Below are 23,112 nucleotides of genomic sequence, written 5' to 3'. Positions count from 1 at the left end.
GGCCAATCAGATATCTAATTCCGGGTCCAGAGGTGGTGCATCCGACACTGGGCCCAATGGAAGCCTCAATGGTGGGAGAGGCGGGACCAGACCTACGGACGCCGAAGAGCGGTCGGCGCCCCAAGGGCCGGAAAGATGGCCGTCCTAGCACCTCTAATTGCTCTAGTGTATTCAGTGCCGCGACTTTCACGATGGCTGGCCCGACCTTACTACCTTCTGTCAGCCCTGCTCTCTGCTGCCTTTGTACTCGTGAGGAAGCTGCCTCCTGTCTGCCACAGTCTCCCTACGCAACGCGAAGACGGTAACCCGTGTGACTTTGACTGGGTGAGCGACCCCCGCCTTAGGACCCCGCGACCTTGACTGTCCCTGCCCCTGCCCCTGTGATTGCATCCGGGAGCCCCGAGGTTTACCTTTTTGAGAACATCTGAGGTTCCGAGCCTCTAGCGGACTTAACAGGCTTTTAGGAGTGTAGGGCGTGGATCGTCATCGAGCCTAAACCTCTTGTTTAGGATGGGAAAACATCCGGTTAGCCTGCACAACAGCCTAAGCCTTCTCCCTTTTGAGTCCAAGCTCCTTTCTGTCTCACAGTTCATAGTCGACAACAGACCTACCCAAACTAGGCAAGTACACTGTTTTCCAGAGCTGCTCATTATGTAAAGCCTTTTGAGGAACCAGTGAGTTAAACAAGGCAAGTAGTATACTTGTTTTATTGATGAAGAAATTGATCTAGGCGTGGTTAGGCGACTTGTCCAAGGTCACACAACTAGTGAGTGACTAGGGCTTGAAACCACTCTTCTGCCATGGTATAAGCACGCTCTGTCAGCCATTGCTTAATTCAGTTAACAATTACTGAGTGAGGACTGTTAATGCTACGCACTGTGCTGCATCCTGGGGATGTAAAAATGAATAAAATGGTTAGGGCTATTGAAATGGAATTGTAAAAAATACATTGCAGAGAAATCTATCTCAGACCTCTTGCAGTATTCCCTGAGCTGGAGTGGAGAGACCACTCAGAAAAATAAGTTGAAGCTCTCTGACCTCTGCTGTGTAGCCGCATCTGTGTTCTGGGAAAGGAGGATCACCTGAGTTTTTGTCCTTTTTTCAGCCCCAAAATGAGTCTTGACCTTTAACAGAGCCCACTTCCTTACTTTTATTCTCCATCCCTTGTTTACTTTTTCATACTTCCTCTGTCCTTTCCCAGTGTTATTAATTAGCTCAAATGTAGCCATGCTACTTCAAAAGATTCTATTTTTATCTATACCACTTTAACCAAAATGAGACTCAAACATATAAGTGGTTAGTAATAAAGATTTTAATAAAAGCAGGGACCTTTTATACAATAAATTTCTCTGTATTCTCTTGTCTTAATTGTGTGCAAAATACTGTAAGGTTTTATATTTTCATATTACTCTGTTATGTTTTTTTGTTTTTAAACTATGTAGGGTTTATGGCCAGTGTTTGTTTTCCTGGAAAATCTGTGTTTTGCTGATTTACCTTGGTGATTTGGAAATTAGAATATAAGGTAAATAATGTTAGCAATAACAGGTAAACTTCAAAATTTCAGTGGCTTAACAGAATAAAAGTTTATTTCTATTTTGTTAAATAAAAAGAATCAAGTATTTTGCTTTTCCTCTACATACTGTCAGAGTAACCAAATAATTGATAAAGAAAAATTTGAGCTAATGCAGAAGGAGTGATAGCATTTAAAAGTCATGTAGCATTCTCGAATGCAATAATACATGTAGACAATGATCATGTAAAGCCATCAGATGAAAGGTTGCTATGTCCTCTGAAGTGATTCAGTAGGGAGTACCTAGTACCTCCTATGATGTATTTTTGGCAAAAGATTTGGATTTCATTGTATTCACATCTCTAGATTTCGTTACCATTTTACAAGAAATATGGGAAATAGAGGATCATCATCGTCAGAACACATACCATGAGTATTGCCAGCAGCCAAATCCAAGAAAGTCAGACAGTTGACAGTGCAAATGACTCAAGGTCTTCAACAGATAAATAGCCTGGGATAGAAAGGAAGAACAGGTATCCTTTAGAGATTAAAGAAGACCAAAGAAACACATTGGCCAAATGCAATTTGTGGTTCTTGCTTGCTTGTTCCTGATTTGAACAAACAACTGTACAAAGTTGTACAAAATCTAATACTTTGTTCTTTGAATTTGAATAAGGGCCAGGTATTAGATAACAATAAGTAATTATTGTTAATTTTGTTAGGTATGATAATGGTATTTTGGTTTGTTTTAAAAAAGAAGTCCTTGGGACTTACCTGGTGGCTCAGTGGTTAAGAATCCACGAGCCAGTGCAGGGGACATGGGTTCAAGCCCTGGTCCGGGAAGATCCCACATGCCGCGGAGCAGCTAAGCCCGTGCACCACAACTACTGAGCCCACACGCCACAACTGCTGAAGCCCGCATGCCACAACTACTGAAGCCCGCGTGCCTAGAGCCTGTGCTCCACAACAAGGGAAGCCACTGCAATGAGAAGCCCACGCACCGCAACAAAGAGTGGCCCCCCACTTGCTGCAACTAAAGAAAGCGCGTGTGCAGCAATGAAGACCCAATGCAGCCAAAAATAAATAAATAAATGAATAAAAATTTTTAAAAAAAGTTCTTATCTGTAAGCAATACATACTGAAGTATTTACAGGTGAAATGATGTAGTTGGAATTTGCTTTAAGTTCCTCCAGCAAAAGAAATGGGTAGCATAGATGAAATAGAACCATATTGGCAAGATATTACTATTGAAGCTGAGTAATAGGGGTTTATTAAGGTATTGTAGGGGTCAGAAATGAGTTTTCCCTTTACCCTTCTGAGGTCTTGCCTGAGACCCCCTAATAAAAGACAGATTAAAGACAAATACAAACAGAAGTTTATTAACATGTATAACTTGTATACAGGGGAGATACCCAGGGAAAAATCAGTAACTCAAAGAGGTGGCTTCCAGCTTATATGGCATCTTCAACAAAGAACAATAAGTTTGTGGAGAAATGACAGGATGAAGGAAAGAGTTTTAGGCTTGCAAGAGCAGAAAACTGTGGAAAGGTAAACTAATGGTAGGTAAAGGCTAGTTTGTTACGTAGATTCCTCTGGTGCTGTTTCCAGGTTGATAGGGTCTAAAGTTATCTCCCCTGATTAGTTTTGTCCTTGGTAGAGGTTGGAGGGACACCTTTGAGAATTTACGTCCTACCTTTCGACAGATAGGTAGAGGGCAGGGAGCTTTGCTTTGTTCTACTTCTTCTGAATTGCCTTTAGACTCAAAATAATCCTTATGTCAAAGTGGCATATTTTGCTACCCTCAGTATCCTCTCTGCCTTTGTGTATTGTTTGAAAATTTCCTTAATAAAAAGCTTGAAAACAATGAATAAACAAGTGAACAACCAAGGGGGCTCAGGCGTATATAGTTACTCTGGAACCCTGTCTCATGCTGTCTTCAACTGATGGCTTTAAGATCATCCCAGCATCATCAAGCCAGCAGGTGAAGAAAGAAAGCTGGACTGCAAGGGCATACATACCCTTTCTTATTTTATTTATTTTTTTTTGGTACACGGGCCTCTCACTGTTGTGGCCTCTCCCGTCGCGGAGCACAGGCTCCGGAAGTGCAGACTCAGCGGCCATGGCTCACGGGCCCAGCCGCTCCGCGGCATGTGGGATCTTCCCGGACTGGGGCACGAACCCGTGTCCCCGGCATCGGCAGGCGGACTCTCAACCACTGGGCCACCAGGGAAGCCCTACATACCCTTTCTTAACCACCTGGACACAGAAGAGGCACATCACTTCCATTCACATTCCATTTAGGAGTACTAGTCACACAGTTCTCCCTAGATCGAAGGAGGGAGTCTACCTGCAGTATGCCCAGGAGAAAAAGGAAATAAGGTTTGGAGTATACATGGCCAGTCTTTACCACAGACCCATTCTCTCTCTTTAGAGTATGTTCCTTTTAGTCCTAGCTCTGGTCTCCTGATTGGCCATACTTCCCTTTTTAAATTCATCTTTCCATAATTATAACTGCCAATTCTAATCCAGCTTCATTCTTGAAAACTCTTCCTAATTTCTACTCGGATGTAATATTTAGTAAGGTCTGTCACATTCCCTACCCCCCACTTTACATGTTCATTTCTAAATCCAGTCAGTTGCTTTTTCTTGGAGATTGGGGCTAAAAACCTAAGTCCCTGACTGCTAGCTGTAAATCGCAGTTAATTGGTTCTGTCTGAAGTAAAGATTTGGATCCCTGTATCATAAACAGAAAGGTATGGAAAGCCTCAGACCCTCCCCGTATACTTTCTCTCACAAAGTCCTTGTTATTCTTCATTGCAGTCTTTACTCTTTGAAATTATGTCATGTTTATCGTCTGTCTCACTCATTCACATGGAGCTTACATTCTAGAAAGAGAAAGAACAGTAAGCCAAGGGTACTGAAAACGATCTTTGAGAGCTTTGAAAGGCCTCCTTCAGCTCTCAAATTATATTAAAGGTGCATGGATTATCACTATGAATATTAGGTGGAGAGGAGTGATTTAACTTAAATAAAAACAAATGGAAGAACCATATGTTGTATTAATGGAATATTACTGAGAAAGTTTACCTGGAAAAGTGTTATTTTACCAGGGTCACACTGAGTTGATTGTAATATCTACAGTTTTATACCATGTACTTTATATTAACTCTTTCATACTCATCTTATTTAATCCTCACAGCACCACTTTGAAATATTCAATCAAAGAAACCAAAGCTCAGAGGTTAAGTGCTTTGCTGAAGGGCACCAGCCAGTTTGTGGCAGGGATAGAACTGGAATCTAGATCTTCTGACTGGTGTTTTCCCCACTACACCTTAGCTGACTCCGGTTATTTCGCTATGGTTACCATTCCCAGTGTGGATCTCTGTTGGTTTTTATTACATATTTGGCTCCCTTGCTCACCCAAATCATTTCTGTTCATGGCATTCCTGTCACTCTGATTTCTGTTCCAGAGAGAAGTAGAGATCCTGATGTTCCTCAGTGCCATTGTAATGATGAAGAACCGCAGATCCAGTAAGTGTAGCCTGCTTCTCTGTCTCTCAAGATTAGGACTAGTGACCTCTGAGGTGCTTTCATCCATGTTATGAGAGGGGCGTTATTTGGTGAACTTGTCCATCATTCCGTGCCAAGGCTGAATTTTATCTTGGACTTTTTTTTTTTTTTTTTGCGGTACGCGGGCCTCTCACCATTGTGGCCTCTCCCATTGTGGAGCACAGGCTCCGGATGCGTAGGCTCAGCGACCATGGCTCACGGGCCCAGCCGCTCCGCGGCATGTGGGATCTTCCCGGACTGGGGCACGAACCCATGTCCGCTGCATCGGCAGGTGGACTCAACCACTGCGCCACCAGGGAAGCCTGATCTTGGACTTTTATCCTCTTCCCCCTCTCCCATTTCAAAATACTACAGAAACAGGGGCAAATAATAGGTCATAGGAGCGTGCAGCCCAGCCTGACCTGTGACATCTCTGTGTTTCAGTCACTGTGGAGCAACATATCGGCAACATCTTCATGTTTAGTAAAGTGGCCAATGCGATTCTTTTCTTCCGCCTGGATATTCGCGTGGGCCTGCTTTATCTCACGCTCTGCATAGGTAAGGAGACCGCAAGACTTGGTTGTGGGAACCAAATTCCATCCCCAAACCAGGTTCTCCATAACCTTCTGCCATATCTTATACCTAATTAATTATGTGTGAGCCTTAGATGATAAGAATCTACAGAGATTTTAAGAGGAAGGGAATGTGTCTGTGTATGTCCACAAAATGCACTCTTTGGTGCTTGAAATCTTTGAGTTGCTTTGAAAGTAAATCCGCTGCCCAAGGCCTTATATGTTTCCTGTGACGACTTTTTTCTGTGTTTAGTGTTCCTGATGACATGCAAACCCCCATTGTATATGGGCCCTGAGTACATCAAGTACTTCAATGATAAAACCATTGATGTGAGTACTCTTTCTCCCTCTGTTTCTTGGGTCCCTTGTGGGTGATTTTGTAGTTGTGCTCTCTACTCACTAGGAGGAACAGCGGTGCTTCAGAATGGAAGTCAAGGGCACTCGTTCACTGTGGGATCTAGAGGAGAGGTATAGGGAAGCCAGGATGAGGAATTAGGTGCTAAAGTCTGAAACTTTCCAGGAGCCTGTGTAATCCGGTTCACTGTTTGTTCTCTGTGTGTGACGACAGGAAGAGCTGGAGCAGGACAAGAGGGTCACTTGGATCGTGGAGTTCTTTGCCAATTGGTCTAATGACTGCCAGTCATTTGCTCCTATCTACGCTGATCTGTCCCTCAAGTGAGTAGGACAAAGGGAGGGATGACAGAAATTATACCTTCCCTTCCATTGTTTTTGGCCTTGATTTTTGCATATTGCAACCAAAGGCACTCCCACCCCCATCCCCAAATATCTGTACTTCTACTTCATTGATTCATTCTCTCTTCTTTCACCATGTTAAATAATCTACTTCTCAGGTACAACTGTACAGGGCTAAGTTTTGGGAAGGTGGACGTTGGACGCTACACTGATGTTAGTACACGGTATGTAAGGGCCTGGGCGGGGGATCATTCAGAGTGATATACACAGATGCATTTACAGAGCACCTTCTGGGCCCTGTAGGTACCAAGTGAGCATGTCACCCCTCACCAAGCAGCTCCCTACCCTGATCCTATTCCAAGGTGGAAAGGAGGTCATGCGGCGGCCACAGATTGACAAAAAAGGACGAGCTGTCTCTTGGACTTTCTCTGAGGTATATGAAAGAGTGGGCAAGTTTTGGAGGAGGGTGTGGAACAGTAGGTAAGTTTTAGAGCCTAACCTGGGTTTAATTCCTAGTTCTGCTACTTGCCCATAAGCTTTGAGAGTGTGGACTAGTTATTAGACCTCATTCATGAATTCACTTAGCAGATTTATACTGTTTCTACCATGTGCCAGACATGGTAGTACTGGGCAACAATTATTTGTTAAGATTTAGTCTCAATGGCTCTTGTACCTATAGTCTTTTTCCTTGGCAGTACATTGGAGATGGTAGCACTTGGCTCACAGGTTTTGTTTTGCAGGTTACATTAAATAATGTAACCATAATTCTTGGCATAGTGACCGGCACATAATACGTATATATCAGTTGACTTTTCCAGGTACCCAAAAAAGGACAGCTGGGTTAGAGTAGATTCCTGTCCTTTGCTTCCTCCTTTCCTAGACTGTGTCTAAATACAATTGACCCTTGAACAAATGGGTTAGAACTGTGTGGGTCCGCTTATGTGGACATTTTTCAATAGTAACTACAGGGCTTCCCTGGTGGCTCAGTGGTTAAGAATCCGCCTGCCAATGCAGGGGACACGGGTTCGAGCCCTGGTCCGGGAAGATCCCACATGCCGCAGAGCAACTAAGCCCATGCGCCACAACTACTGAGCCTGCGCTCTAGAGCCCGCGAGCCACAACTACTGAGCCCACGTGCTGCAACTACTGAAGCCTGCGCGCCTAGAGCCCATGCTCTGCAACAAGAGAAGCCACTGCAACGAAGAGTAGCCTCCGTTCACCACAACCAGAGAAAGCCCGTGCGCAGCAACAAAGACCCAATGCAGCCAAAATAAATAAATAAATTTATTAAAAAAAGAAAAAGTAACTACAGCACTACACGATACCATGAGGTTGGTTGAAGCCGCCACACGTGTGGAACCACGGATTCAGAGGAACTGTGGCTACGGAAGGCTGACTATAAGTTATAGGTGGATTTTTGACTGTAAGAAGGGTTGGCGCCCCTAACCCCACACCTTTGTTTAAGGGTCAACTGTACTTACTTCCCAGACATGACACCCCCTTCCAACCTGAACCCTGATGTGTGCACCTCTTTTGCGCAGGAGAATGTGATCCGAGAATTCAACTTGAATGAGCTATATCAACGGGCCAAGAAGCTGTCAAAGGCTGGAGATAATATCCCCGAGGAGCACCCTGTGGCCCCAGTGCCCACTGCAGTGCCAGATGAGGAGAGCAAGAAGGACAAATAGGATCCCTGCCTCCAGTACTTCATCTCCTGTCAAACCCAGGCGCCTCTGAGGCCCTGCCCTTTCTGTAGCCACAAGCGTTGCCTGACGCCTTGGCCTTTTTTTTTTTCTTTCCCTGTTTGGCTCTGCCCAGGAGGGGCAGGATATTGCTTCTGATTTTTAAGAGGCATCCAGGGAAATGACAGGTATCCTCCAGGAAGGCCTCTACTGCTGTGGTCTGCTATTTGACTGGAAGGAGGGAAAGATCTTATATGGTGGAGGGGGAAATGCTTTCCTTCCAAGCTTGGGCCAGTGTGTCAACTGCTGTGTGCTGCCCACACATCTCCATCACACGCTGGTTTCATTATTCCTCATAGTGGATATACACAGCCTGCTTAGATTAGATTAAACCCTAACATAACAGGCCAAGATGCAGAGTTAGTGCTAAGATTTTTCCCTCAAGACTCTTGCTTCTTTAAGCCCTTTTGGCTTGGTCTGTGGCCTATATTTAAAAAGTATAAGCCTGTCACTGGTCCCAAGGAGAAACCTTTAACCACAGAGTTTTCTCATTGAAGATAGTATTGAATTATCTCCCTATTTTATGGAGATTGGGAGGAAGGGGAATAGAAGTTTGAGACTTCCTTTGTGTGGTGGGCCCTGGAGGAGAAAGCCCCTGGGCAGGGTCTCACTCACCCTCCTACGTCCTCCCCACACCCAGTTGATGGTTTTCCATAATAAAGAGGCTGGGATTTACTTTTGATTGCGCCTTTGTGTGTTATTCACGTATTAGAAAAGCCGGGCAACTGCAGAGGAGTTGTCCATCTTAATTTCAAAGGGCATCTTGATCAGTTTCACCAAATGCTGTACATCGGTCCCCAGGATTGCGAAGAGCTGGCGAAGGTTTAGATTCCTTAACCCTAGAGTTAAGTTGTCTTGGTTTGGGATTGGTCCGCGGGTCCCCGTAAGGAGGTTTTGGGTAGGGCTCGTGATGCACACCATTTAGCTGGTCGCGCGGTTACAGAAAAGCCTGTGTGAAGCCAGGCTCGTTGTCAGAGCTGCCCGCCCCCGCCCCCAAGCACTGGTGGTTCGGTCTGGAGCCTACCTCCCCCGTCTCTACGTGCGGAGTGGCTCTGCCCGAAGGCTCCGCCCCCAGGCCACGTGGGCGCCCACCGCCACGCTTTCTGCAGTTTAAGAGGTTTTGTTTGGAGAGCAGAGTGGGTTGCTTGCGGTTTGGATCTTGGAGCTTGGCTGGCCTCTCCTCGGTGGCCGCGTCTCCACCCTATTCCCGCCCCAGGTCGGCTCGGTTCCCAGCCGGGCTCCAGGCGCCATGGCTTCCCGCGGGAGGAAGCGGAAGGCCGAGGCGGCGCTGGCCGCAGCGGCCGAGAAGCGGGAGAAGCCGGCTAGCAGCCAGAAGGAAGTGGAGGAGGCGAGCGTCGTTATCGAGCATTGGTGAGGGGGTCTGGGGAGTAATGGGGGGCGGGCAAGGGCGCCGCAGACCAAGGGTCCCAGTCTCTGACCTCCCCCATCTCTCCTTAGCATGAGCTGACGCGTCTACGGGCGCAACGCCGCGGCCCTGAGCCAGGCGCTGCGCCTGGAGGCCCCGGAGCTTCCAGTGAAGGTGAACCCTACCAAGCCCCGGAGGGGCAGCTTCGAGGTGACACTGCTGCGACCCGACGGCAGCAGTGAGTGAGGGCCCGGGGCGGGGCGTTGGGGGGCATGGATCCGAGGCGAGGAAGCGCTGGTCTCAAACCGCCGCCACCTGATGATTTCGGGGACTTGCTGGTGGATTGCAAAGTAATTTCGCTTTACGTGGACTTTTCCCAGGTGCGGAGCTCTGGACTGGGATTAAGAAGGGGCCCCCACGTAAACTCAAGTTCCCTGAACCTCAAGAGGTGGTGAAGGAGCTGAAGAAGTACCTTTCGTAGGGAGGTTTGGGCAGAAGTCCCCACGCTGAGGTTTGAAATGGGAAATGGGGGAGAGTGGACTGATCTTGGTGTGGCTATTGGCGGAGCAGCACTTACTGTTAAACCCCTTATTTCACGTAGGACCTACATTTTCATAACTCTTTTCTGCTGTCAGGATTTCCTCTAGTGGGAATACCTCTTCCCCTTACTGGTGGGAAAAACTGAAGTCCGCAAAAAATGATTTCTATCCAGTGTGCCCTTTGCTAACTCCATGTTTCATTTCATTGTCTTTGAGCTAAGTCGTGGAATACCGATGGTAATGTAAATGATTACAAAAATGCACATTGTGGGGGCTTCCCTGGTGGCGCAGTGGTTGGGAGTCCGCCTGCCGATGCAGGGGACACAGGTTCGTACCCCGGTCCGGGAGGATCCCACATGCCGCGGAGCGGCTGGGCCCGTGGGCCGCTGAGCCTGCGCGTCCGGAGCCTGTGCTCCGCAGCGGGAGAGGCCACGTCAGTGAGAGGCCCGCGTACCGCAAAAAAAAAAAAAAAAAGCACATTGTGTCCTTAGAGGATGCAGTTAATTGTTGCCCTTGGGGTGTAGACCAGTTTTATATATTTGTTTAAAAAAACTCATTTTCCTGTAAATCCCACTTATTTATTGGGGATTCCCGTATTTATTGGTAAGGGTTATGATTCTCCCCTTTCCTGATCAAATCTCTGTGTAACTTCAGGTATGCCTACTCCTGTCCCCTTGTCTTTTTTGTTACTGGTGTGTTGTTTCTGTCACCACCCACGTAATAACCCTGCATTGTAGTCCTCTCACTCCTGGTCACAGGATTTGACCTTGTCTTTATCCCTAGTGCTTCACAGAGTGCTTTGGCATGTTGTCAGGCACTTGATAGGCTGAGGGAGATGTCGGGGGAGGATGCAGTCCTTGAGCTCTCCTGGGTTTGTGGGTTCAAGGGAGGAGGGCTGGCCATATGATTGCCTGGAGCCCTTCTCTAACTTTTTTCCCACTCTCATTTTCACAGCCTCTGTCCCTGGTGATGTTGGAGCATTTATGACGGGACATGGCCAAACTTCAGTCATGTGCCTGAAGCTGTGGTTTCTTCTCCAGAAACGGCGGTTCAGTTGTGACGCAATCCTCTAGTAAGGCACTGAAAAGTTCTTGGATTGGTTTAATAAAAATTAAAGTATTTGAGCTTGATATAATCTATGAGTAATGAAGTAAAACTTAATCTTATGGTAAGGGATGCCCTAAGCCAGCCTTATGGGATTGGTCCCCCTTGTGTTTTTCATAACCTAAGGTCACCAATTAACCTGGAACTCCTGTGGTCCCTGTTAGAGCATGTGAAATACTTGTAAAAACTATGGGGAAAAACTAAATAATTTCTTTTTAAAAAAGCAGCTGTATCTTTTTCAACTCACTTCTCCGAAGAGATGATGCAAGTACATCTTCCTGGCCCCTGTGGAGGTTCTGGCTAGACTAACCATACTGGCAGTGACTAAGCCACGCACATTAGGTACTAGACAATATCCTGTCACTCCCACCCACTTAGTGTTCCATCCCAGCATTGCTTCACACCTCCTTCTGGAACATTTTCTCTCCCACAGAACCCCCACCACAGAGGGCTGGTCTTTCTCAGCTCTTCCTGAGTTGCCTCTTGACCTGGGAGACCTGGCTTTGGCTGTTGGCTGTTACCTATGACCCACTTAGAGTTGTGACACACAGTTTATTGTTTCACTTGTCACTAACTGCAAAATAGATTATAAAGAGGTAAGATGGTTCAAGTTCATAGTTTTCTCCTCATGGAACGATTTTTGTCTGCCTCCAAAAGCCTGGGGAGGGAAGGAGAGCTGGGGGTGTATCTGCCTCTTGTGCTAAGAGGACAGGCCATGTGCCAGCCCGCCCGTGTGCCTTCTGTTAGCCAACATCTCCCACCCTCCCAGTCCCTCTAACCTGCCCTCCCCACTCCATTACGTTAGTATGTCCACCTCTGTTTCTGACTCTGAGGAAGGGTCGGGCCATACGGAGGGAATACTCATGGGCACAATCCCCTCTGACATCGAGTCCACCACATCAATCTCTTCCTCTTCAGGGCTAGCAGGAAGTGGATCCAACAACTCAGAGTTGCTAAATCCCTCCTTGCTTGCCTCTGGAGCAGGGTATAATACTTCATCCGGAGTTAGGGACACTTCCAGCCCAGTCTCCACCCAGTTTGAACAGGGATGTAAGAGGTCCCCATAGGACCTTTGGGGAGGGTCAAGGGAGTTGATGTGGAAAAGTTTGTCTCTCTGACCATCCAGTGGCTGGGAGCTGGGAATTTCCAGGTCTGGAGTCCAAGAGCCTCCCATTGAAAGCACCTCCCCTTCACTCACCTCAGAGGGCATGACAAGGGGGCTAAAAGGCTCAGTTGGCCCTTTGTTCTCACCAGCAGGTTCCTTTTCCAATCCTGTGATTTCCCTGGGCCAGAGCTCCACGTCTGGCAAACACCATTCTTCCCCTTCAATCCAGTTCTTTTCTGTTTCTGTCAGGTGATAACTAGGGGTCCTGCAGCCCTCAGCCCGGGGACTCTCCAGAGACCCTATGGGTGGCTCGATGTCTGAGCCACAGAGCATGAAGTCCAGGATTTCCTCCAGCTCACTGGTGGCGGCAGCACTGGTGATTCGGTACTCCTCAGCCTCGCACGGCTGCCGGAGCAGGCCTGTGTCAAATGCATAGGGCTCTCTGCAGTCAATATCCAGTCCCGGTTCCTGCCCTGTCAGCTCTGGACTGGACCCAAACCCGGACTTCACCACTGGGTTGTCCGGGGAGTGGCTAGCAGAGAGCAGGATGTCTTGTAGCCTAGAGTGCATGGGGGAGTCCTCACACAGGTCTATTCTAGCAGATGTCACTTCCTGCTCGTTACCTGAGGACGGCCGAGTCCCTGGAGGCTCTTCTGAGTCTTCAGGTTCTGGGATCTGAGGGCTATCTGGAGAGTTTTTGAGGGGAGGCTCTTGAACTACCTCCCAGCAGGTCCCGTTGACAATCTTGCGAAGCTTCACTCTGCCGACCTGCCCCTCTGCAGGGTCTGAGTTAGGTGCCCTGACCTCAGGGCTCTGCTTCCTGTTCCCACCCGACTTTCCAAGACCAGACTGGCTTGGAGTGCTCTGTAGAGGACTAGTTCGCCCTGTTTTCTGCTTGTCCTCTGGTGCTTCTTTCTTTATACTCTTCTGCCGCCAGAGACGCCGGCCAGGGGCTGGGGGTACTGAGCTGGGTCCACTTAAAAGGCCGGCAGGCTTGGACGTACAGACATCAGGAGACAGCTTTGAGCGGCTCAGCCTGATCTTCCTGGGCAACAGCCGCTCGTCCACAGAGGGGTACAAGCTGGGTGGGGAAAGTGCTGTAGGACCAAGGGCAGGGTAACTTTTGTTCTCTTTAGGTCCCTGACTGTGGCTTGATGGTGAAGAGCCTTTTTCTTGTGGAGTTGGGCAGGCTCTGGCCTTCCTCTTGAGCAGAAGCGTGCCCGACAGGTTCTCTATGTTCTGTCGGTTGTTCTCCTGGGGTCCCTCCTCCTTCCCCGAGGACTTCAATCTCACTGCCCCAAGAGGACAGGGAGTCTGGGTAACAGGCAGTGGAGTTCGCGGGCGGCAGATGGATGCCACCACCCTGGCAGAGATGGGAGCAGCACTTGGAGGTTGTAGGCACTCCCTGTTCAGTCTTCGACCCTGAGGGGCCTTCACCAACTTCCCACCCTCTAGATGGAGGGATTCTAGCTCAGATACACGGAGCTGCCGGGCAGCAGAAAGCACATCCTGGGCTTCTTCTCGAGATACTTCCATCTCTGAGGTATACAGGAAGTCCACCAGCTTCCTAAGTGTCCTGATCTTCAGGCCCCCCAGCTCGAGCACCACCTTCCGACCCTGAGCTGGCCTCTCCCGCTCCAAGCGCTCTGTGAAGAAGGGGCTGCAGGCCGAAAGGATGCAGCAATGGGCTGGGACTGCCTCACCTGGAGGGAAACCCAAACACTTTTTATCTGTCTCATGCCGACTGGCATGTTCACAGATAAGGACAGACATTACTACCTAAATGTGCTGCCTCTTCTCTCAGTTTCCCTCCACATTAGTTGAAGGATAAATTTAGTTCTTCTGCCTGCCTGGAACATTCTGCCATTACCTAGTTAACTCAATTTTTACCTATTTTAGGCTTTCAGAAAGCCTTCCCCCGCCCTACGCCGTCTGGGTTAGGTGCTCTGCAGCTATCACAGCATTCAGCTATCTGCGCTGCAAGTGTCCATCTCCTTCACTAAACTGTAAGCTCTGTGAGGACAGAGACCGTGTCTGTCTTGCTCACTGAAGTATATAGCCAGTGCTTGACACAAAGTAGGGGATCAAATACTTGCTGAGTAAATGTTTTTGACTCACACAAGAGTTTAAAACTTTCTGTAGAAGCTGCTTGTGGTCTAACAGATCATGAGCTCTGGATATGGACGATCAGGGCTCAGTTCTCTCCTGAGCTCTCTTCGCTGCCTGGTATCCACTGTCCTGAACAACCTTCTCATTTTATGGGCATTTCATGGGCAATTTCCATCTCTCCAATGGCTTCAGTTACCAAAGGCTTGCCGATGACTCCCAGATTCTACATCTGCCCAGGTATCTTTTCTGAGATATTAAGTATGCCGTAAGCCTGCATGACTACATGGAGGTCCCACAAGTACCTCCAATGCAACCTTTCTAGAAAGTGAACTCATCATTCCCCACACTCCAAAACTTCCCAATTTTTGCTTCAAAATAAGATAGCACATTCATCCAATTGCCCAGGCCTGAAAACCAGAAGTCATATTTGATTCTTTTCTCTTACCCACTGCATCTAGTCAAATATTAAGTTTTTTAAAAAAGCTAATACTTCTTGAGTCCTTATTATGTGCCAGGCGTCTAAGGATTTTATCAGCATTAATTCAATCTTCACTGCAACCTTGTGGGGTAGCTGTCATTACAGATGAGTAAACTGTGGCATAGTGAAGTAACATGCCCACAATTACAGTTAAGGAGCAGGGACAAGATTTGAACCCAGGGCTACAGTCTATGCTCTTAACTGCAGCAAGTATTGTAAATTCTCTTGAATAGCTCATAAACTATATATTTCTTTCTATTCTCAGTGCCTTAGTTCAGGCCACCATTCCCTCTCTCCTGGATTCCAAAATAGCCTCCTATCTGGGCTCAATAACAATCTAATAATTCTTCTCATTGCAGCCCCAGTGCTGTTTCTAAAGCAGTTAGGACCTTCTTGAAACCTTTAAATACATTTCTCAGTGTGCTGAGGATAAGACCAACTTCCTTGGTATAACACTTCAGACCTGCTGATCTCTCTAGCCACACCTCTGATCAATACACTCATAGTCTGTGCTCTAGCCATAATGAACCACTTGCAAATCCCTGGTCACATGTGTACATCTCTGTACCTGCTGTTTTCTCTGCCTGGGAAAATCTTACCCATTTCCTCCTACTTCTATGTGTCCTTCACAACTCACCTATGGGGTTATTTATTTATTTATTTTTAACACTTGTTTTTTTTTTTTTTTAATTTATTTTTTGGCTGCATTGGGTCTTCGTTGCTGCGCGTGGGCTTTTCTCTAGTTGTGGTGAGCCGGGGCTACTCTTCGTTGCGGTGCGCGGGCTTCTCATTGCGGTGGCTTCCCTTGTGAAGCATGGGCTCTAGGTGTACGGGCTTCAGTAGTTGTGGCACGCAGGCTCAGCAGTTGTGGCTTGCGGGCTCTAGAGCACAGGCTCAGTAGTTGTGGCGCACGGGCTTAGTTGCTCCGTGGCATGTGGGATCTTCCTGGACCAGGGCTCGAACCCGTGTCCCCTATATTGGCAGGCAGATTCTTAACCACTGCGCCACCGGGGAAGTCCCCTATGGGGTTATTTCCTCCAAGAAATTGTCCCTAACACCCATCCCCCAACCTACTCAAGTCTGTGAAGGATGCTCCTCTTTTGTGCTCCTGTATCAGCTTATACTCACCCCAATGTTATTATACTGCCCAGTTATCTGGAGGCACTGGTTATTTGAACGTCTCCCCTTTACATGGTTTCCTTACGAGGGTGGACTTATCTTCATATATACTATATGCCATGCTAGTAAAGTACATTAGCATACACCGGGCAGTTGATACTTTTTATGTTTATTTTGAATTAAGGAATGCATCCCAACTCTGCACTTCCTAAGAGAACCAATAGACAAGTCACTTAACTCTCTAGGCCTCAATTCACTCATCTGTACTGCTGGAACCCTGTAACATTCCACATCTCACAAGGCTGTTGTAAGAATCAAATGAGACACTAAACTGTGCTATATGTGCTCTGCAAACTAGAGTGTTACACAGTGTTGGCTGTCATAATCCTTTTTGATAAATGAAGAAAGTGAACTGGAAAGAGGTGAAGTTACTTGCTCATTTGTTACTGTTAGTAACAAAACTAGGACTTAAACTCGGACTCCTAGTCTTAGGCCTTTTACACTATACCAGGCTCTACCCCAAGCTGATTTAACATTTCAAGTGTAAAGGGAAGGGGTGGAAATAAGCTATATGTTTTTAGGTTTAACAACAAAACAATAAAAGCCATCAATTTGAAGACAAGAAAAAAGGAAAATATGTAATATCATTTAAGTAAGTATCTAATACTTACATTGTGCTTAGTACATTAAAAGTACTGTTCTAAGTGCTTTACGTATGTTAACTCAACGTTCACAACCATCCCACTACGGTGTATCCATGTTTTACCGAATTTCTGTGCTTACAAAACTTTATAATTAGTTTCATTTTTTAAGAGAAGGGGCATAATCTCACTTTCACTCATGGAAAAATGTACCTGTCCTAGAAACAGCTCTTTACCAAATAGCTTACAGCACTCAAAGGCAATAATTACACACTTTCCTGGTTTTGTCCTTCACTGCTTGGCCCTGAAGTCATTTTATCTTAGTCTATGGTGAGTTTTCAATTGAGTCCCTACTAGTCTCTTACCTTCTGCCTGCAGAAGGACATCACAGAACACACCACTCTGTTGCTGGTGATGAAGCTGCAGAAAAGCTAGCCGGAGGAACCGGGGATTCCTGTATAGGATTTTGGGACTGGCAGGAGAGGACATGTTGGTCTCTTAACAAACCTAGGTTTTCATGGATCAGATTCCTGTGGGTGAAATAATACCTTTCAGAAGCACAATTATACCTAATTTTTTTTTTTTGTCTTTGAAATGACAGGGAAATTTTGAAAGTGGGAGACAAAAGCATGAGTTGAGGAACCATAAGCCCAGGAATTGTGCCAAGGGTATCTTAAGAAAGAACATCCTAGTGGTTACAGGTGGGAGCTCAGAAACAGCCTAGATTTGAATCTCAGCTCTGTTATTTATTAGCTTAGCTGTATAATTTCAGGCAAATGACCTAACTTCTCTGAGTCTTACTTTTCTCATCTAGGAAATGGGAATTATAACAGTCCTGTACTTACCTTGTAAGGCTGTTTTAGAGATTTAATGAGTCAATTTTACCAAATTGCTTAGTACTGTGAGTGTCTGGCACGAAACTAGCACTCCAAAAATGGAGTTGTTATTATCCGTAAACCTTCCTCATTCACATTGCCAGAAACTCAACTCCTATGGTGCTCACTACTCATATTCTTCCTGAGCACCACATTTCTGAGTTTCCTGGGTATATACTTCCCCAATTTAAGACATTTTAACAAAACACTATGGCGTATTAAATGACCTCTAGGAAGTCGTACACACCTTCTTTTCTCTGAGCTCACTCTACCACACTAACCAGCAGAGGGTGCACAGTGAAGAAAAGAAGCTGCTGGACTTGGTGGGAAGGTCTCTCACAGCAGTAAGAATATTGCCACCGTGGGTTCAGATGTTCTTGACCGAAGTGAGCCTGATTCCACCTGGAAATGGGCAAAGAATCTGGCCTTTAGGTTTGTCAATCTGGTCAGTTCTCTGGCTAACAATCAAGGAAGGATAATTAAGCGTTCTACCCCTCCCAACACAAGCTGGGTATTCTGACTTCAGGTTCACTACGTCTCCAGCTTTTTGCACTGAGATCCCCACACTCACTGCACAGCTGGTGCTCCTTCCCTGGCACGCAGTGTTCTGTCAGGTGGCACAGAAGCTCCAAACAGTTCACGTCAAACTATCAGGAAAGAAAAGAGTGGAAAGGTAAATTAAGAAACTGTAGGCTCAGTTCCATCCCAGCCAGATAGATGGGGATATGGAGGATGGCAGCTGTTGCAAGGGCCCAGAGGTAGGCCCTGGGGAAGCTTCCCAATCCACCAGCACTGGGCCTTGTCTCCAGACCCAACCTGGAAGAGCTCTGCGGCAGGAGATGCTCCTGCTGTCCTCTCCGTGCTTGGGTCCTCGGTCCGGCCTGCCTTGCTTCCTCCCAAGGTCCAGGCTCGCGTGGGACGGGGCTGGGGGTGGGGGTGGGGTTTAGCAAAGCTGCACAACGTCCTGAGGGTTCTCCCCATCCAGAACCAAGGGAATCGGGGTTGGCGGGGGAAAGCAGGGCTTCAGGGAAGGCCCTGCAAAGCTGGGTGCCTCGGCCCAACTCCTTTGAAGAGAGAGCTCTCGGCGCAAAGGTTTCTGGGAATGGAGCGTGGGGATCCCGGAGGCCCTAATTCAAGGCTCACCCAACACCGTCACCTCCGGCCGCACGGGCTTTGCAGCCACTCCCCGGTGCCCTCGTCCTGCCGCAGGCTCGGGGATCCTTATGCACCGGGAAGTGGTGACAGCGAAAGCCTGAGGCCACGCGGCCGGTGCCACACACCTCGCGCCACCTTTCCGCTCACCGCACGTCGCGGCCCCGACGTCCTTCCTCCTCCCTCAGCTCGCGGGCCTACGTCTGCCCGAATACGTTATCCCTATTGGCCGAGGCTCCTCAAAGAGCCAATCACAGGACGAGCGCTTTGGGCGGGAGGCTAAGTCTCGAGGGACTTGGAGGCTGCGGGAAGGCGATAGGGCTGCAAGAGGAAGGGGGAAGGGCCCGCTCGGAAGGAATTCTTCTGGAAGCCAGCCTCGTCCTCTGTACCCGATGAAAACACACGGAAAAGAGGCTCAGGACTCCCAACAGGGCAGGCTCCAAGGTGGTAGAAGGGCATCTGCGGCTTCCCTTTCAGGAGGCTGCGAATGGCCTCGGCCTCAAAGAGTGCCCCAGGCGTAATGGAGGAGAAGGCCTCTGGATGGCTCCAACTGCACCTTGTCCCCCGTGTCTCTCACTAGATGGCTCCTAAGGCCAGGAATGTTCTGGAACAAGGTCCTCGGGCTAGTTTCTGAATTCAAATTTTTCACAGATTCCACTCCAGCCCCGCATCTCGGAGACCTGGTGACCCAGGGGGTGGCAGACCTTTCCGTCTGGAGGGGGTCACTGGTGTTGATTTCCTTCGCACACTTCCCGACTGGAAACAGCTGTTCTTAGGGATGATATCAAAAATTAGAAGATCTCGAGATTAAACATTTAGAGAGAATGCCAAGCCACGTTAGAAATCTGGACAGCTGCTCTCTCCCCCGTGCGCGTTAGGACCCGGGTCCCGGCTTCGGGTAGCTGCCTGGTATGTCCAGCGCTGGACAGAGCCGGCTGAATCCAACGCCACTGGGGACAAGGTGTGGTGAATTCGCCCGGAGCAGCCCCCGCGGAGGCCAACTGGAGGCAGGAAGGACGATGTCTGAGAGAAGGGGAACCTGCCCACGGACAAAACGTAGAGAGGGGTGAGTAGTACAGGGCGCTCAAGCGTATCTTTACTGATATTTTACACCTTTTCAAAAAGGATTTGAGGTGGTTGATTGAAATATGCGGGGTGGGGGTGGATTTCCAAGTCAGGTAATATTTTCCCTAGTTTGAGGCTTCTGCTCTTAAAACGAAGAAAGAAACAAGGAACAGAAGACATTTTTGGTTGCCGTCATATTTTGAAGAGGTAACAGTTCGTGAAAGGACATAAAACTTAGCAGAAGGACAGGTTTTAGATGTTGTCAGCACCCACACACACACACAAAGCGAGCAAGCAAGGAAAAACAGGCAGAACAATACTTGTTCACGCATCTGTTACTGTGGAATCAAGACTAGATTACGCAGGTGCAATACCACTATAGGTGATTCTTTGGGGTTGTAAAGAAAATATAAGTATTATATCTCCTCATGAATATATTATCAGGATTAGATTAATTTTCAAGAGGTACGAGGACACACTTCTTGGTTTTATGTTTTTTTTTTAATCCAATTTTAGTTACATCTTGTGTTAGTAGATTTTCTAAAGGGAATGATAAATGGCCATCCTACGCAGGGCTTCAAAAATGACAAACTTTGTATGGTAATGTGTTGTCATCAGAGGGTAGAAAAGAGTAAAAATGTTTTGTTTTCCTTTGTATGGATAGCCAGTGTTTTTTTGGAGTTGGATTTTTTAAAATTTCTGGGCTTCCCTGGTGGCGCAGCGGTTGAGAGTCCGCCTGCCGATGCAGGGGACACGGGTTCGTGCCCCGGTCCTGGAGGATCCCACATGCCGCGGAGCGGCTGGGCCCGTGAGCCATGGCCGCTGAGCCTGCGCGTCCGGAGCCTGTGCTCTGCAACGGGAGAGGCCACAACGGTAAGAGGTCAGCATACCGCAAAAAAAAAAAAAAAAAATTCTTCTCCTTGGCATTTATAGTTTTAGTCTGTTTTAGAAGTAGAGCCATCACAGCACAATGCTCTACCCTACATAATATTTTAACACTTTTTTTTTTTTTTTTTTTTTGCGGTACACGGGCCTCTCACTGCATCGGCAGGCGGACTCCCAACAGCTGCGCCACCAGGGAAGCCCCCAACACTTCTTTTTTAAGTATAATTTTATTTCACGGCTCTTCTCTAATCTTTCACCATTTTATGGTATCTTTTCTTTGTGTGTATGTGGTGATGGTTGTTGGTGGAGCAGTTAAACTTTGAGAGCTGTAAGAGTGAGCACTGACTGTAGTCTTCCATGCATAAAAAACAAAACCAAAAAGCAAAAAAGGAAAGAAAAAAAAAGCCCCAAACAAAATCAACCCTGTATCTCTGAACACATCCTCAATCCATTGACTTATCTCCATTTTTACTGCTACCGCTGTAGTCAACTCCATATCACTGCAACTTGACCTTCAAACTAATTTCCTTGCTTTCACTCCTGACTCTACTTTTTAATATTATTGTTATTTTTAAAAATTTTAATTTATTTTTGGCTGTGTCGGGTCTTTGTTGCTGCGCACGGGGTTCTCATTGTGGTGGCTCCTCTTGTTGCGGAGCACTGGCTCTCGGTGCGCGGGCTTCAGTAGTTGTGGCTCACGGGCTCAGGAGTTGTGGCTCACGGGCTCTAGAGAGCAGGCTCAGTAGTTGTGGTGCATGGGCTTAGTTGCTCTGCGGCATGTGGGATCTTCCTGGACCAGGGCTTGAACCCGTGTCCCCTGCACTGGCAGGCAGATTCTTAACCACTGTACCACCAGCGAAGTCCTCTTGCCCTTCCTTTAATCCATTTGTCACATAAGCAGCCAGATCTTTTCAAAATGTGGACTGGATTATGTCATTCTGCTGTTTAAAATCCCCTCAGGCTTTCTTCTACCTAAGAATAAAATCAAAACTCCTTTCTCTAACCTATAGAACCCTTCATATTCTGATTCCCACCTATCCCTCCCTCCTCATTTCCAACATGCTCTGCTGGATCCAGTATGTTTCAGCCCCACACTTTAGGGCTTTGGCATTAGTAGTTGCCATTGCTTATATTTTCTCATGGTTGGCTGCTTCTTACCATTCATATTTCAACTTAAATGTCACCTGTCCAGAGGGACTGTCCCTGACATCCAGTCTAGAACAAGCCCCAAGTCATTCTCATCAGTCTGTTTTGATCTCTGCATAATGTTCCATCTGACATCTTATCTGTTAATCTTCTGCAACCTCCCCCCACACCACCCCAACTAGAATGTAAACTTGAGAGCAGGAAACTTGTCTATTTCATTATCCTTGACGTCTGGAAGAGTGGGATGGTGCTCAGAATAACCCAGAAGGAACTAGTCTTTTTTCTGTTCACTGAGTATAAACAGTTTTTCTCTCAGTGAGTATTAATCCTTGTGATTCTTTATTTGGAGATGGCTGTTTGAGATAAATTTAAAATTTAACAACTTTTTCACCACTGAGTTAACTTTTTTGACTTGTATATAATTTTATTTTGAATGTTATCTACAAATTCATTAATGTTAAATGGCTTGTCCAGGATTATATAACTAGTAAGCTAACAGACTTCATTCATTTATTCATCTGTTGCTAAATATGAGATACAAGGCTGAGCTCTGGGGATACACCATAAACTAGAAAGACATTTTTTATGCCTTCATGGAGCTTATCTTCTGGTGAGGGAGACAGGAACACACACACACACACACACACATACACACGAAAAAAGGAAGGCAAAATACTTGCAAGTTACTGGTGGTGTGAAGGAAACAAGCCTAATCCATCTCTAGAAAATCATAGCATATTCTAGATAATGGCTCTGATCTAGGAACCAGTGAATCAACAAACATATGTGTTGATTGTTTTCCTTTGACAATCATCTTTGGCTTTTTTTTTTTCATCTTTGGCTTTTAAACTTGCTATGTAGGACTAGGAATAGATGGAAAGTAGAGGTAGAAGATGTGATAAGGTAACTGGAAAAGATTCTTAGACAATGAGAGTTAAAGGCTGTTTGTTTCTCTGTCAAATGTATTCATTTCCTATTCTATTACAGTTTGTTTAAACCCCATCAGACAAGTGCTGTGATGTCTGTAAGGTCTTCCAGCACTTGGCCACATTAGACCAAATATGAGGGTATATGAGACAATAGACCAAATATGAGGGGGTGGATAACGATCAGATAAACCTGATTAGAAGGGCACTTTCATCCTGAGGAGGAGCGGAATTTCAGTTTAGAAAGATAAGGAAAGGTCAGATTATGGTTAATAAGTGTTACTTTAATGTATTGGATGAATAGATATGGCATCTTGAAAACAGACGAGGAACCTGGCCTTTATCCCGACCACAGTGTAAGGTAATGGAAAGAGCATGGGCCTTGGAGTCAGACTGATGAGGGGCTCACTCCTTAGCCAGATGAGCTCAGGTTAGTTTCTTAACCTTGCTGAGCCTTGATTTTCTCGTCTCTAAACAGTGGTAATACTATCTCCATGGTGGTGTTTGAGAAGTTAGGGACAGTGAGTGCAAAGTGC

General features: G+C 46.8%; 3 protein-coding genes across 5 annotated transcripts; 2 read left to right on the top strand and 1 right to left on the bottom strand.

Moving 5' to 3' along the window:
• The first annotated feature begins 45 nt into the window (after nt 1–45).
• On the top strand, nt 46–8,748 carry TMX2 (thioredoxin related transmembrane protein 2). 2 transcript variants are annotated; one of them, XM_060159105.1, is made up of 8 exons: nt 67–324; nt 4,981–5,041; nt 5,504–5,617; nt 5,885–5,961; nt 6,200–6,306; nt 6,483–6,548; nt 6,628–6,757; nt 7,866–8,748. In XM_060159105.1, the coding sequence occupies exons 1-8, from the start codon at nt 136–138 to the stop codon at nt 8,010–8,012; spliced, it is 891 nt and encodes a 296-aa protein (XP_060015088.1). In that variant the 5' UTR covers nt 67–135; the 3' UTR covers nt 8,013–8,748. The 2 variants fall into 2 exon arrangements, with proteins under 2 accessions (XP_060015090.1, XP_060015088.1); XM_060159107.1 differs by lacking the exon at nt 7,866–8,748 and having other exon boundaries at nt 46–324; nt 6,483–6,537; nt 6,628–6,720.
• A 384-nt stretch (nt 8,749–9,132) lies between these two features.
• On the top strand, nt 9,133–11,106 carry SELENOH (selenoprotein H). 2 transcript variants are annotated; one of them, XM_060157686.1, is made up of 4 exons: nt 9,142–9,437; nt 9,525–9,670; nt 9,813–9,943; nt 10,926–11,106. In XM_060157686.1, exons 1-3 carry the CDS (start codon nt 9,316–9,318, stop codon nt 9,911–9,913), a joined length of 369 nt encoding a protein of 122 aa, XP_060013669.1. In that variant the 5' UTR covers nt 9,142–9,315; the 3' UTR covers nt 9,914–9,943; nt 10,926–11,106. The 2 variants fall into 2 exon arrangements, with proteins under 2 accessions (XP_060013668.1, XP_060013669.1); XM_060157685.1 differs by lacking the exon at nt 9,813–9,943 and having other exon boundaries at nt 9,133–9,437.
• On the bottom strand, nt 10,930–17,785 carry BTBD18 (BTB domain containing 18). The gene is made up of 3 exons (XM_060157684.1): nt 17,650–17,785; nt 16,893–17,057; nt 10,930–13,883 (listed from the first exon to the last, which is right to left on the bottom strand). Exons 2-3 carry the CDS (start codon nt 17,014–17,016, stop codon nt 11,872–11,874), a joined length of 2,136 nt encoding a protein of 711 aa, XP_060013667.1. The 5' UTR covers nt 17,017–17,057; nt 17,650–17,785; the 3' UTR covers nt 10,930–11,871.
• Between the last annotated feature and the right edge of the window lie 5,327 nt (nt 17,786–23,112).

The sequence above is a fragment of the Lagenorhynchus albirostris genome, chromosome 9 (genome assembly GCF_949774975.1).
Source record: "Lagenorhynchus albirostris chromosome 9, mLagAlb1.1, whole genome shotgun sequence".
NCBI lineage: Eukaryota > Metazoa > Chordata > Mammalia > Artiodactyla > Delphinidae > Lagenorhynchus > Lagenorhynchus albirostris.
The sequence above is the reverse complement of the archived record's forward strand: the minus strand, read 5'-3'. Positions and strand labels throughout refer to the sequence as shown.